The 15,176-nt window shown below is 39.9% G+C and overlaps 3 protein-coding genes across 4 annotated transcripts; 2 read left to right on the forward strand and 1 right to left on the reverse strand.

Annotated features, from left to right (window-relative positions):
• The first annotated feature begins 599 nt into the window (after positions 1-599).
• Positions 600-4,159, forward strand: LOC121769069 (zinc transporter 5-like). 2 transcript variants are annotated; one of them, XM_042165746.1, is made up of 2 exons: positions 600-3,586; positions 3,804-4,159. In XM_042165746.1, the coding sequence occupies exon 1, from the start codon at positions 736-738 to the stop codon at positions 3,565-3,567; it is 2,832 nt and encodes a 943-aa protein (XP_042021680.1). In that variant the 5' UTR covers positions 600-735; the 3' UTR covers positions 3,568-3,586; positions 3,804-4,159. The 2 variants fall into 2 exon arrangements, with proteins under 2 accessions (XP_042021680.1, XP_042021679.1); XM_042165745.1 differs by having other exon boundaries at positions 602-3,586; positions 3,797-4,159.
• An 828-nt stretch (positions 4,160-4,987) lies between these two features.
• On the forward strand, positions 4,988-8,230 carry LOC121767132 (mannose-1-phosphate guanyltransferase alpha-like). Its single transcript, XM_042163326.1, has 15 exons — positions 4,988-5,193; positions 5,290-5,387; positions 5,570-5,670; positions 5,787-5,865; positions 5,998-6,058; positions 6,172-6,218; positions 6,325-6,417; positions 6,515-6,605; positions 6,839-6,887; positions 7,035-7,151; positions 7,247-7,394; positions 7,506-7,598; positions 7,674-7,742; positions 7,829-7,871; positions 7,955-8,230. The coding sequence occupies exons 1-15, from the start codon at positions 5,136-5,138 to the stop codon at positions 8,053-8,055; spliced, it is 1,248 nt and encodes a 415-aa protein (XP_042019260.1). The 5' UTR covers positions 4,988-5,135; the 3' UTR covers positions 8,056-8,230.
• Positions 8,231-8,378: 148 nt separating this feature from the next.
• LOC121767131 (alpha-mannosidase 2-like) lies at positions 8,379-14,197 on the reverse strand. The gene is made up of 4 exons (XM_042163325.1): positions 13,521-14,197; positions 12,981-13,130; positions 12,812-12,844; positions 8,379-11,550 (listed from the first exon to the last, which is right to left on the reverse strand). The coding sequence occupies exons 1-4, from the start codon at positions 14,070-14,072 to the stop codon at positions 8,812-8,814; spliced, it is 3,474 nt and encodes a 1,157-aa protein (XP_042019259.1). The 5' UTR covers positions 14,073-14,197; the 3' UTR covers positions 8,379-8,811.
• Positions 14,198-15,176: the final 979 nt, after the last annotated feature.

The following is a 15,176-nucleotide window of genomic DNA, read 5'->3' on the forward strand; positions in this document are numbered from 1 at the left end:
TATTAAGCAAATAAATATACTGCATGATTATCTCTTCACAAAACAAATTTATTTCTTATTGGACCGTTAAAATCTTTTACTTGTTGGGCCCTTACAATTTGTTACTTATTGGGCCGTTTAAAAATTGTCAGTATACAATGTATTTGCATATACATTTAAATGTTTCAATTTAATAACTTAGCATTGTAATCCATTTCCCTTTTTTGTCAAAATATGAGAACATAAAAATAATACTCTCTCCATTTTTTAAAAATAGCAACTATTTCTATTTTAGGCCGTTCCTTAAAAATAAAAATTTTAGAATTTTTCTATTTTAGGACTTGAACCCCACGATCTACTAACTCTATTTTCACTAATTTTTCTCTTCATCTCTCTTACTTTATCAATTATGTATTAAAACACGTGTCATTTTAAATATTTCTATTTTTTGAATACAGGAGGGAGTGAGTCAAATCTCTCCATTCAAAATATTCAAAGATCTATGTCATTTCATTAATTTAGTTTGGAAAAGTAGACCATCTACGACTAGTACCATGATAGAAGACCCATGATTATTTATTGACGAAAAAAAAATCAATTTATTGACATTCAATTTTGTCATTTTCCAATTTAATTTTGCTTTCTTGCCCCATCGTAACGCTCTCCGTCGACTAGGCCGGGCCTTTCCAAGAAACCGGCGACTTAAATCCAATCCTCTATTCGGGCCTTCTCTCTCCACACTTTATCTCACTAAACATGGCCGATCACCACCACCACCACCACCGCCCGAATCGCATCTCCCTCCCCCCACGCGCTGCCAATGCCGCCGCCGCCGCCACTCCGACCCCCCGCCCCTCTTACCCACTCTTCCCCCACACACCTTTCACCCCCGCCGCCACTCCCTCCAAACTCCGCCGCCCCATTTCTCGCCCCTCCGCCGCCACCTCCCTTTTCCTCCTCCTCTTCTCCCTCCGCTCGCTCTACTCCCTCTTCCCGTTCCTCCGCGCCTCCCCTCCCTCCTTCTCCATTTTCCCCTTCTCCTTCCTCGTCTCTCTCCTCTCCTTCTTCCTCACCCTCTCCTTCTCTCTCTTCGCCTCCATTTTCGGCCTAGATTCTCACACTAGAAAGTCCCAGCGCCCCCTTCTCTCTCTCACTCTAATCACCCAATCCCAGCACAAGCTCCTCGCCGCCAAATCACTCCTCCTCGCCGTCGTTTTCCTGCTCAGATTCCAGGCGTTGCGCTACTGCGGCGCCGCGGCGCTGATCCTCGCCGAATTGGCCGGAATCGTCGCGGCGCGTTTCTTCCAGGAAGGTAAAAATCGAATCTTTACCGATGGGAATTCGATCGGATCATCCAAAATTCGTGGGTTTATCGCGCTTTTATCTGGGTTGATCTTGTTGTCTCTCAGCTGGGATCGAATCGAGTGCTTTCCTTTATCCCATGTGAATATTATCAACAAAGGATTTGCAGCTTTCCCTAATTCGAATTGTTTGAGGATTTGGCCAATGCTGCTGCCATTCTTGTCAGGGTTTTTAGGGTGTTATGAGAGGGTTTTATCGAATTGGGGGAAAATTCGTGAGCTAGGGCAGAAGAGGGTTAGGTTGATCACGTTGTTCTTCACTACAGTTGTGCTGTTCATACCTGCTTGTGTTAGCATGTTCGTGTTTGAATTCGAGGGCGATAGCATTTCGTTGTCGAGCCTAGGCTGGCCGTTGGCGAATACTGTAGTTTTTGGGGTGCTTTTGAGTGAGAATTACACTGATGAGAGATCAATGGCTGCATCTAAAGATAATCAGAGGGAGTATTTTGTGACATTTGTTTGTACTCTTGTGTTGGAGTTGTTCTATTTTCCCGAGCTCTCGTTGTGGGGATTGCTTATATGTGGTTTGTTGTTGTGGATAGCAGCGAGGGAACTGAATCCTGTTAGTATTAATTATCCTGAGTTGGGGTATGAGTCGAATGAGTCACGTGGTTTTGAGGTGATGAAACCTCTTAGGCACATATTGAGTGAGCGGAAGTCACGCAAGATTGCTCTGTTTCTGCTGATAAACACTGCTTATATGGTTGTGGAGTTTGTGGCTGGTTTCATGAGTAACAGCCTTGGGTTGATCTCTGATGCTTGTCACATGCTGTTTGATTGTGCTGCTCTGGCGATTGGTTTGTATGCTTCGTATATTTCTAGGTTGCCAGCAAATGGCCAGTTTAATTATGGGCGTGGGAGGTTTGAGGTTCTCTCGGGATATGCCAATGCTGTTTTTCTGGTTCTTGTCGGAGCGTTGATCACGTTGGAGTCGTTTGAGCGGATTTTGGACCCTCAGGAGATTTCCACGAGCAGCCTGCTGTCTGTTTCGATTGGAGGCTTGGTTGTGAATATGGTGGGGCTTGTTTTCTTTCATGAGGAACATCATCATGCCCATGGTGGATCCGGGTCGTGTTCACATTCCCATCACTCCCATGGCGAAGAAGCTCATTCACACGAGCATCACCATGATCATCATTCACAGCATCATGGTGACAAGCATCAGGAAGTCGTGGGTGTTGTAGATGACTGCAGTGAGAAATCGTGTTCAAAACATGAGGAACATCACCACCACCACCACCACCACCCGAAGAATGAGCAGCACGACCATGTTGAACTACACGGCCACAATCATCATCATCATTCCCATGTACAGGATCAGCACCACCAGAATCATGACGGCCAATCAGATCATAGTCACAGTCATGCGGGAGAGAAGGAAAAGCACGATCTCCACCTCCATAGCCGAACTGGTCAACTCGACCATCATCACAAACATGTTGAACCACACCACCATGATGTTAATGTGGACAACCAACATCACCACCAACAGAATCATGTTGGCCAATCAGATCACAACCACAGTCATGCGGGAGAGAAGGAAAAGCACGACCTCCACCTCCACCACCAGACTGATCAACTCGACCATCATCAGAAACACGTTGACCCACACCACCACCATATCCACCACCACAATCATGCTGAAGAAAAAGAAAAGAAGCATCACCACCACCACCACGATGTCAATGTGGACAACCAACATCACCACCATATCCACCACCACAATCATGCCGAAGAAAAAGAAAAGAAGCATCACCACCACCACCACATCGACCACAACATGCAAGGCATCTTCTTGCATGTCCTGGCAGACACCCTGGGAAGCGTTGGAGTTGTTATCTCGACTTTACTGATAAAGTACAAGGGCTGGCTCATTGCTGACCCCGCATGCTCAATATTTATCTCGGCACTGATTGTGTCATCTGTGATTCCATTGCTTAGAAATTCCGCAGAAGTCTTGCTGCAGAGAGTCCCCAGATCCTACGAGCAGGATCTCAAAGAAGCTCTAAACGACGTGATGAAACTGAAAGGAGTTCTTGGCTCCCAGAATTTTCACGTCTGGAGCTTCACCAACACAGACGTCGTGGGGACCATCCATCTCCATGTTTCAGCAGACTCTGATAAACTTTCCATCAAGAAACAAGTTTCACACATTTTACGCGGAGCTGGGGTCAAGGATTTGGCTGTGCAGGTAGAATGCATCACCGAGTCACTTCAACCCTTATGACTGCCTGCATAATGTTCCGGTAATTCCAGAACTTTCTTCTTAGAATTTTCAGCAGAAAGCATGAATGCCATTAAATCTATGATTGCAAAATGTATATCAGTCTCTTTAATTAATCATGTTGTTATCCCTTTAATTAATCATGTTGTTGTGAATGAGGATAGATGCTTGATCATACTTATCATCGTCTAGCTATTAGTACCTCGAGGCCTCATTGTTTCCTTGGTTATAGGGTTCAGTTTGGGACATCGTGGAAGTGAAGTATATTTACAACTGATAGAATGGCACGAAATTGTGGAAGTAAAGTATATTTTCAACTGATAGAATGGCACGAAGCTACTAACTGTCGATCAAAGGCGTCTCAACGAGCAGGCTTTTCTTGTCCAGAGATTATTTTAGTTGATCACAGAACCCTAGTTTGTTGTTCTTGTTGATCACAAAGAGGGCTAAGTTTATGGTTCTTGTCTGCTGTAAAGGTGAGATGTTTTAATAGAAGATGAAGGTTTTACCTTCTGATATATACACAAAATGTATCTGTATTTTTGTAGAATTAAACATCAGTTATTTAGATGATGATTATGTTTTGCTTTTAAAAGTTATTTGTTGTACAAGTATACCGTGTTATTTGCGGTATATACGGCAATTGCGGTATGATGCGGTATACCGCGGTATATACAAAATGCATACCTTTACCGTACCTAAAACTGTCGGTACGGTATGATACCGTACCGAAAAGTACGGTATACTGAAAATTCGGTATTTTCGGTATTTTTTCGATACGGTAAGTGCGACATTTCGGTATATTTTTCCAGTCCTAGTTTGGCTATTTGAATATTTGTAAATCTTGCAACGTTATAACTACTCAATATAAGTACTACTATTGATTATTGATATACTATTCCCTCTGTCCCATAGCATGATCCACATTATTATTAAGTAATTAGTGTTTAATAAGTTGTAATGGTATATTATAAATAAATTGATGTAAAATTTGGGACAACTTTTTATATATGAAAATGCTCATATTTTAATAGGACATAAAAAAATAGGAAGTGTATATATATTTTTATGGGACAGAGAGAGTACGATTTTCCCTTTCTCATGAAAATAATTTGAATCAATATATATTGTACCATAAAAAAAATTTACTTTGAGATCCAACATGTTATAAAATGATGACGAATATACCATTGGATCCCAAAAATATACTTAGCTTTAAAAATGTCCAAACTACGAGAATTATGTGAGATCTGGTCAACGGTTTAATTATTTGTTGGAAATAAAGTTTGATAAGTTTATTAATACTAATTACTAATCTTATCGAAAAACAGGTACCATTAAATTTTTTTTTCAATTATTTTATTCTTGTATAAGTTAACTTCTGTATTTAATCACCAAATACAGAAAGTGAAATACACAAGAGCGAACAAAGCGACATCGTTTTAGGAGGCGAAATTTGCTGATTTGAATTGTCAATTCACCTCGACTCAAAATCACTGTAACTGTAATACCTAAAATCTTCGATTTCAGGGTTTAAGAGAGGATTCTTGACCTTTTTTGATCACCGGAAAATGGACAGCGCCGATGAGAAGGTGGTCGCAGTGATCTTGGTGGCAGGTCCAAGTAAAGGTGCGATTTTTATAATTCTGTTCTTAATTTCTGTCTAATCTGTCAATTCTCCTCTGAATTCTTACTCACCCCCATTTCAATGGCGTTTTTGCTCAGGGACTCGATTTAGGCCTCTTTCTTTCAACACTCCAGAGCCTTTATTTCCTTTGGCTGGTCAACCAATGGTTCATCACCACATCTCCGCCTGCAAAAATGTATGTTTCACTTGTTTTTGGAAATTAAATAATCATTGCTGATTTTCTACTGAAGGTGGAATTACTCAGATGTTACTTTTCCTTTGTATAATTCGTGTGGTGGCATCTTGCATTTGTGTTGCAAATTTGCAATGTGTAAGCTGGAAGATTTGAGTGTTGTTTTAATAATTGAGAGTGTGCAGATACCCAATTTGGTCCAAGTTTTTCTTATAGGATACTACGAAGAGCGCGAATTCGCTCTGTATAGCTCTTCGGTGTCTAATGAGCTCAAAGTTCCTGTGAGGTGAATGTTAACAGATCTGTTAGTGAAATGTGGTTTAATTGTTTCTACAAGTTTGAGTTATATAAACAGATCTATTCTTGAAATGTTATTTACCAGGTTCTTATTTTGTTTTTCAGATATTTGAAGGAAGATAAACCGCATGGCTCGGCAGGAAGCCTTTACTACTTCAGGGATCGAATCATGGAGGAAACCCCTGTATGCATTACTGGTTACTGAGTCAATATTTATTGAATTGCCTCATCAAAACTCTACTTCTTTTCGCGTAGTGTTCTGGTTTCTAAATGCACCAGTTTTGCCTTCTTACACTGTATGCTTTCGTTTCTGCAGTCGCATATTTTTCTACTGAATTTTGATGTGTGCTGCAACTTTCCCCTGCCTGAGATGCTTGGTAATCATCGTCTTTCTTCTATTGTCTTGAAGAATGCTTTTGCTCTTATGAAGTTATGTGTATTCTAACATCCTTTTTGCAATTGTCTAACTGCAATTTCTGTTGTTGTTTAGAGGCCCATAAAGCCTATGGTGGGATTGGCACATTGCTAGTTATTAAGGTGAGTCTCCTTTCACAGAGTCTTCTTCTTTTAAGCTGGCTTATTGCATTACAGACCTCGACTCAAGTTGTTCTGTGAAATACTCTCTCTGAAATTGATTCTGCAGGTTTCTGCTGAATCGGCCAGCCAGTTTGGCGAGTTGGTTGCTGATCCGGCTAGTCAAGAACTGCTGCACTACACTGAGAAACCGGAGACCTTCGTATGTTTCACACTAAAAATCCACATGCATAGTTTTAGAAGCTGACTATATCTCCCTTTTTTGGGCTTACATCATTTTTTTCTACTTGTGATTACAGGTGAGTAATCTGATTAACTGTGGTATTTATGTCTTTACGCCAAACATTTTTAGCGTCATCCAGGAGGTATATCGGCTCCGGGAAGAAAAAGGTGAGTGAAGCTGAATTATGGTATTTCTTTTATCTTACAACTACTTCATTAACATACCAATTCTATTAACAACTCAGTTTCAAATATCTTCAAAACCTGCGATACAAAGTAATTTATATGTGATTGTGATATAGAAGTTGTGAAGATCTAGATTGTAAATCTACTGAAATTCTACTTTCACTTGTGACTATGATATCAATATTGATGATTATATTTCATTCAATTAACTGCAGCATACACTCGCAACATACCAAATTACGAGTCTCAGCAATTTGCTACAAGGTATAACTAGCAGTCATAAAATTCTTTGCCTTTTGCACATTAGTCGCATTCAAAGAATCAAGAATTTTATCATTTATTCTCCTATAAACCGTTATATTAGGATATCAGCCTCATTTTAGTTACCGGGTTGATTAATCTTTCGTTTAGGTCTCTTCCTACAGATTTTGTTAGGTTGGACCAAGATATTTTGTCGCCTCTTGCTGGTAAAAAGCAGTTGTATACATACGAGACCACAGAGTTTTGGGAACAGATCAAAACCCCTGGGTAAATCAATCCTCGCACGTGGCGTGGCAATTCCTTTCTTCCATGTATCTCAACCCTTTAGATCATCTGTACTGAGTCAATATATAACTTTTCAGAATGTCTATCAAATGTTCTGCTTTGTATCTTTCTCAATTCCGCTCCACCTCTCCACATCTGCTGGCCAGTGGGGATGGCAACAGAAGTGCTTCTGTTGTAGGAGATGTTTATGTTCATCCATCCGCAAGAGTGCATCCTACTGCAAAGGTAAATTCAACTAATCTCTGCAGCAAGATGTTTATGAAAACGCACGTAAAAACTATCTTTCCCGGAAGATGTTTGTTGCCATTGCTTTGATCCGTTTCTTTACACAAACAGATTGGACCTAATGTCTCAATATCAGCAAATGTTCGTATAGCGCCTGGTGTAAGACTCAAGAACTGCATCGTGCTAGATGATGTTGAAATCATGGTGCGTTAGCCAGATAAAATCAAGGAAAGCAATAAAGTTGGTTATACAATTGGTAACACGATCTTTCGTGGACAGGAAAATGCTGTTGTGGTAAATGCAATTGTCGGGTGGAAGTCATCTCTGGGACGATGGTCACGTGTCCAGGTACTACTCTACCTTTATTTTCACCTGAATGTGTGGGATTAGGTGCAAAAACACCCGGTTACAAATTCGTTTCATCACTCTTACAGGCTGACGGAGACTACGACACCAAGCTAGGGATAACGATATTGGGTACGCCATTGTGACCACATCTTGCCTGTACATGTAAATTTCCTTATGCTTAGGCTAACACCGAATTCTCATATCTGATGCAGGAGAATCGGTGACTGTCGAAGACGAGGTTGTCGTGATAAACAGCATAGTTCTTCCGAATAAGGTGCTCAACCTAAGCATGCAGGAAGAAATCATCCTGTGAAGAGTTTGATAACGATAATTTCCTTGGGCAGCCATGCTACACAATCAAAGGATTACCAATGTTTATACATATTGTATCTGTTTCCCAACCAACAAATTTTGTTGTGTGATATGTGAGCTTACTTTGTGACGTGACATTCTAGTTGTCTAAATATTGATTTTGGCTTGTCCCAAAATTTAATGGTTACCAAAATCAATAGAAATATGAACACTGATGGTGTTGCATGAACTATAAAAGTTATAGCATTACTAAAAGATCATTTTTGGTCATTTCAAAAAACAAGATTTTGGGGTGTCAATGGCTTAGGTGTGTACTCAAACACAAACTGGTAATTATAGCGTATGACAATACACTAAAAAGGCCGAGTAATTTCCAACAATTGCAAGTGTCTAGATAATACACATCTCATCTCATCTCATCTCATCTATAAGCATTTGTGGACATTCAATACGAGTAAAATATATCCCATTTTTGTTAACAAATGGTCTCTGCCTGAGAATATATAGTGCACATCTACATAATCTATTAGACTAGTGGAACAAGAGTAGTTCGGCATAGCCAGCTTATAACCAGTTAGATGCTCCATCAAACAACCCGAAGGGGCTGACGAGTATTTCTACAAAACTTCCAGCAGCATGTGCTTCAAGATTTCCGACTTAGGTTGAACGTTACAGGTTGGAGAGATCTACTTCTCACAAACGGGAAGTTGCAAACCGATAGCAGGAACATGTTCTATAATTTATATGACAGCAGCATCTATTGCACAGGCTTTATCTGCAGCATGTACGCCTGTATTTCCATGGGAGGGATAAGGATGTGACCTTCTTGAGCGTCATTTCCGAACTGCTCATTATAGCCAAGATCTTCAGTATCATCGTGTAGCAGATTAACAGAGGTCGCTTTTGCACTCGCAACATTCATCCCCTGGAACATGTCAAACATATTGATTGGTTCGTCAGCTATAGTTGAGCACTGTGACCTGGCGGTTCGACAGTATGAATTATCCCAATGCCGCCTTTGCACAATGAGAGCAAATTTGGGCTCTCCTATGGGGAGCTGAGTGTATTTCTGAGGTCGGGGAACCTTAAAGTTCAAGATATGTAAATCGCATGGGAGAGAAGCCGCCAATGGAGAAAATGATCTAGGAGGGGGCTGCACGGATATTGGTTCAGGGCTTTTACCAATGAACCCATGAATTGGATAGTTCAGGTGAGCACCGACCACATGAGATAGAAGAGAGGGACTCGAAGGGCGAGGGTTCGAAACAGGATCAGCAGGTAATGAAATGTTAGGTTCCAACAGGATGTGGAAAAGCACATTCATAGGACGGTTGTCCATCACCCCTTGACCCAGGCCACGGCCATCATCGTTCTGAAGTCGGCGATCAAGCATGATCTCCAACCACCCATTTTTCAAGCTTGCCACGCCCAAGGACTGTTTAGTATGAATAGAGAAGCGCTCTCCATTTACATCTTGCATAAATGCAAGAGAGGGCATTGGGTAGTAATTTCCCTGCAGAGGTATCTTGTCATAAGTTTCCCTGCGGCTCATCTGAAAGCCGTTTAGATCAGTGTAAAAGATCCTCTTATTATTGATATCCGTCTTATACCTTGCTATGATTTCCTTATCAATTAACTCTTGACCAAGAAGCTCAACGTGATACTCTTTCTCAACCACAAATTCCTGTATTGTACTTTCCCCATTATACAAGCGGGTGCTGTGGGAAATTGGCGATTTCTCCCATGCTGTTTTAGGATAACAGTACACTTCCCGTACCAAATGGCCCTCTGAGATCACCATTGTTCCACCGGCTTGAGTGGTAGGTTCAGCATCACCATTTGGTTTGAAGAGGTAGGCCCCACTCTCTCTGCTAGAATACATACCTATTTCTTCACCAACAAAATTCATGCGACCATCTGTGCGACTTATTTTGTGCAGAAGTCCATGACTTACATTGAAAGAGAGTGTCTGATGTTGATTGCTAATTTCCACTGTGTCACTGTCAATATTCGAGCAAGCATAATGGGCAGGGCATGAAAGCTTCTTCGATGGAGCGAAAATTCTCAGACTAGCTGGTTTGGCTTTCTCACATCCAACAAACCCATTAGCAACATAATAAGTCTGCAATCCCATGGCAGGGACAGAAGATTTCCAGTACAGGCGGTGTCTCCCCGAAAATATTTTGTTATTGTCATGGCGCAGTTCAGGAGAGATCTGGCTCTTGACACATGTCCAGTTTGAGTCCAAAACTGTCACATCGGGTCTCTCAACAACCACCATCACCACCTCATTTCTTGTTTGCTCCAATGGGTTAAAGAGAACCACAGTCTGGACTGTACCTTCACGGGCACTAATTGCTTTATGCACAGGCTGAACATCATATCTAGACCGCATTTGTGCTGGTTCAAAATTAGCAGCAAGCTGATCATTTTTTTCATGGCGAATTCCAAGGAGAACCTCAATAGCCTTAGACATAAAATTTTCCAAGTCTTGCAAAGCCATATGCATTCGCGTCCCATAGTCTTCAACCACATGATCCTTGGCTGTACCAGTGACGCCATCGTGATGCTGGAAAAGAGCTAAGTTCCTTCTAGCAGAAATCAACTTGTATGAAAAACTAGTGGGCAACTTCTCACATTGCGCTTTTTGGCAATAACCTAATAAAAATGACATCATCATTTCTCCACCGCGGAGTGTCTGCTCCAAAACTCGGTCAACAGCCTTGAAGAAAGGCCTTGATACATAATAGCCACTCCAATAATCTTGACTTCTGTCAGCATATGTAAAGAAATCACCAGATAAAGAAGGGAAACCACCAATTTCACCAGATCCAATTTCACCAGTAACTGAATAATTTATTCTGTCAGCCTCTTCACGCATGGTACGGAAATAGTCATCCAAAGTGCCAAATTTAGCTTCAGCATTCAAGCCAGGATCAGAATTAATATAATCAAACAGCATTTGGTAGTTCCTGAACTGAGCTTCTGCTTCATCAATGCTGATGTAGCGAAAATCATCACCAAGGGGAATAAGGATTGTGTTTGTTCGGTAAAGCGTGGATTTCTTCCTATATTGATCCAACAGCAGAAGTGCCCTCTCCCTAACATTTTCATGGTCAGTCTCCACAGGATGTTGTCCCCAGGGACAACGCTCATACATAAATCCACGGATTCGAGCGAAGTCGAATTGGCAACACACAGCAGGATCTGGCCCACAGGTGTGTGGAATATCATAAGAATAAAAGGGCATCATGTGGACAAATATATCAGTTGATTCATCAGAATCCCAGCTCTGCCTCCATACATACTCCAGATTCTTATTCCATGCCAACTCCTTCTTCAACTCGTAATGTGTTCTATGTATAAGCATGTTTTCAAATCCCATGCGACGGAGAAGATAAGCCATAGTGGATGAATAGCCAAATGGATCAATTGACCATGAATTCTTAGGAATAACCCCAACAGTTTCATTCAACCACATGTTTCCCTCTGTCATCTGAGACACACAGTTTATAATCAATACCTTATAAGTAATGAGTCTCCACCAATCGAATTTAAAGTTGCACCTAACATTATACTAACATGTCCAGAAAAATCAAATCTCGATGATAACCATAAAATGCAAGTACATGTATCTACATAGCTATGTGATGGTAAACATGATACCTTTTTTTTCCCTTGCGGTGGCAGGGTGGATAAGATTTGAGATGGAACTCAATAGAACATATATATGCATCGTATGAAGCAGAATCATAGTCATAAAAGGCACTAGGTGGTGGACCAGGTCAAGCACCCGATCAAGATCAATAGCAGAATATAAGCAAGCCGACAAGCAGATTTAGGAAAACATAGTGTGGAGTTTTATAGCAGTGAAGAAACCACATGGCTATTTGATACGCTCATACACATGATCTATCATTTTCAAAATTAATAAGAAATCATCACTGACAGCACCATGATGTGATTCACACCCTGCCTCCCTAACCAACACACACACACACACATATATATACATATATAGGGGCGACTAAAATAAAAACAGTTTTATAATTATATATATGTGTTCGTAGGCGCGGGTTAATGTAGAAACCACTACATTGAATGTATAAAGCCACCGCATTCACAGTGAAATTAACCACACTCATAAAAAACTAAATTAAATGAAATGTTTGCTCCTTATGAATTTGATCCCTAGTGTTGCATTCACCATCAATTTTCATAATCGTAGTGCTGAAGATGGCTTTCCTTACTTTATTAAAATATAAGTTCTCTTGTGAACCTCTCCTCATATAGAGGTTGGTTATTATGAGTCTCCTTTTTATTGTGAGTCTGCTTTTATTACTGCACCGTACATATAAAATTACGAAGTTCTCTGTATAATTTACTAGTACAAATATAACTATCTTGTGGATTCAATCCTAGGTTAATTTCATTTTCTGCATTCAGTATCAGATTCAAAAATTTTATACATCTGGTGGCTGGTGCAGTAAAAAAACAGGAGACTCACGGACTCACGATAACACGGAGACATTTGATGCCTCGCCTACAGGCCCTACACACACACATATAGCCTAGAAGATTTAAGTATTTGCTTTGAGATCTTCATTGAATAAAGTACTATAAGGTTGGCACAAATCAATGAAAGCTATAACACTCCCATTTACATCCAAGCAGATATCAGACAGTTCACCTTACACATAATGCTAAACTAGACTACTAGAGTGAGTTAAAATAACAAACAAAATTTGCATAGTTACCTGTTCAATGATAGCAAAAAAATGTGAATTAGCCTGTACAAAGATGAAAAAACAACTGGTTAGATTTTGCATCTACTATTAATTAATACAAATATAATGGCAATAAAAATTGAAAAGTAGTTTATCTGAAACTGAATATATAAGGGAGTGGGGGCTGGGGGCAATTTACCTCGTCATTCATAACCCATCCACCTGAAACAATTTCCAGCTGACCATTCTGGACTAAATTGGTGAAGGATTCTCTTTTCGCTTCTGAAGCATCCCTCCACCACCTCTCTAAATAAGACATCTCTTCCCATATAAACTTTCTCCGAGTATCCTACAACAACATCAACCAATCAAGCAGAATTTTGTAAATTTCACCTCCTATATACACAAATCAAATTCTGGTATTAAACAAGAACCATCAATATCAAGGATAGAACAAGAAGCAACTATAGTTCAGCAGCATCCGAAAATTGAATGTCATCGACCTGTTATAGGTTATAGCCATGAAAGCAGCATGAAATTTTCCAGATTGATGATGCACCAGATAAGTACAATAGAATAAAAGCCAAATTATATTAAAATTCCATTTTATCCTAAAAGTTTGGTATCTATCAGCTAAATTGAGAACATAATTCAACTTAATGTTCAATCGAATCTCACCAAATTATAAATACGTTTCCTAACAACTCCGATCTAGGTTAGATGGAGAAATGATGTTAACCTTAGAAAGCGTTTCCACAATAGTGTCGAGAATATGTCTGGACTGCTTATCGTAATATTCTTCAACAGTGAGCTTCCATCCAGGATCATTATGCGAATGCGGCACCACAAACACCTTCAATTTCTCATCATCCCACTCATGACCCTTGTAACTCACGCGCCACCCCTGCTTCCACGGCCCGCCGTCCTCATCCAGAAACTGGATCTTATCATACAGATCCTTAGTAGTGATATCCACATCCGCCGCCAAAATAGTCCTATTCGGCGACTTATGCACGACCGGCTTCCGAGGCCGGGCGGCGCGCCCGCGCGCCGTCGCCGATCGCAACTGCAACGGCCCGGGGACGGCAGCGAATCGGAATAGGACGAAGAGGAAGAAGAAGAAGGTGACGCAGAGTCCGATTGTGAAGAAATTGGCGAGGATGAAATCGCGGAAGGCGGCGGTGGTGCGCCTTCGAGACTTCCGCGGCTGCTTGGATGGGGATTTTGTGGCGGCGGTGGGGAGGAGAGACTGCGCCCATCCGCCGGCGCCGCGGCGGGTGGAGAATGCCATGGCGGTTGGAGCGAGATACGGCGATCGTAGCGAGCTGGGGTTTTGGTCGTCGCCTGCAAAGTCGACGACGATTTTGATGTGCCGTTGATGTCGAGATAGTGTTGAGATCTGTTTGTCACTCCACTAATTAAGGTCTAAACAAAATTAAAAATTTAAAATCGTAATTAAAAATAGATTTGTAGTAGTATTTTTATATCTTTGACAAAATGTCAAATGGAGTGTACATTATTCATCTAGATAATTACTCCTACTAGTATAGATTCATAATTCATTTGCCTTATCTATACAAATTTTGGTAGGGTTTTTGGAAATACGAAAATATATTCCACTCTACTGTAAATTTTACTTTGTTCACATTGTATTTCTAAGAAGGTATTATGGTACAAATTGTATTTCTACTTTATCGACGTCAGCTTTAGTATTTAATTTTAAAATCAAAATTTTATCATTAGCTGTATGAATAAGATAGAAATCACAATTATATAGTAGTATTTTTTTAAAATAACTTCAAAGTTCAAATGAATGAATAAATACTAATTGAATATCAATTTTTTTTAATATAATTTGTAAATTTAACGATGTTAAAACAATATATTTTTATAAGATATTATTTAAATCAAACAAAAGGTCCATTCGATTAGGGGTGAGTCGATACGATACGAAAACGTTATATCGTGTATCGTATCGAAAATATCGGTATGAAAGAATTTCATATCGTTATCGTATAAAAAATTTCGATATATCAAACTTTCGATATGGATAATATCAATATCATTATTGTTACGATATTTCGATATATTATACCGAAATTCGGTATATCGTTCAGAACGATATATCAACGATCGATACTTCAATATCGTATCAAAATTTCAAGATATTTCGATATATAAGGTATATATCGATAATTCAATATAATTCGGTATACCGAAAATATCGATATATATTGTATATTCGATATAAAACGATATATCGCGGTATAAGGAAATTTATATCGTTATCGTATCGAAAACTTACGATACAGTATTGTATCGTATCGAAAATTACGATATATCGAAAATTCGATAATTCTTCGATATTTTTCAATACGATACGAGCGATATATCA

The sequence above is a fragment of the Salvia splendens genome, chromosome 15 (assembly GCF_004379255.2).
Source record: "Salvia splendens isolate huo1 chromosome 15, SspV2, whole genome shotgun sequence".
Taxonomy (NCBI): Eukaryota; Viridiplantae; Streptophyta; class Magnoliopsida; order Lamiales; family Lamiaceae; genus Salvia; species Salvia splendens.

Bases quoted from the DNA above. Each gene is read 5' to 3' on its own strand.
- LOC121769069 (XM_042165746.1), top strand. From the start codon at position 736: ATGGCCGATCACCACCACCACCACCACCGCCCGAATCGCATCTCCCTC.
- LOC121767132 (XM_042163326.1), top strand. From the start codon at position 5,136: ATGGACAGCGCCGATGAGAAGGTGGTCGCAGTGATCTTGGTGGCAGGT. The intron at 5,671-5,786 runs GTGAATGTTAAC...TTTGTTTTTCAG, and splicing joins GAGCTCAAAGTTCCTGTGAG to ATATTTGAAGGAAGATAAAC. The intron at 7,599-7,673 runs GTGCGTTAGCCA...TTTCGTGGACAG, and splicing joins TAGATGATGTTGAAATCATG to GAAAATGCTGTTGTGGTAAA.
- LOC121767131 (XM_042163325.1), bottom strand. From the start codon at position 14,072: ATGGCATTCTCCACCCGCCGCGGCGCCGGCGGATGGGCGCAGTCTCTC. The intron at 13,131-13,520 runs GTTAACATCATT...ATGTTGTTGTAG, and splicing joins TTGTGGAAACGCTTTCTAAG to GATACTCGGAGAAAGTTTAT. The intron at 11,551-12,811 runs GTAACTATGCAA...TGTGTGTCTCAG, and splicing joins TTTTTGCTATCATTGAACAG to ATGACAGAGGGAAACATGTG.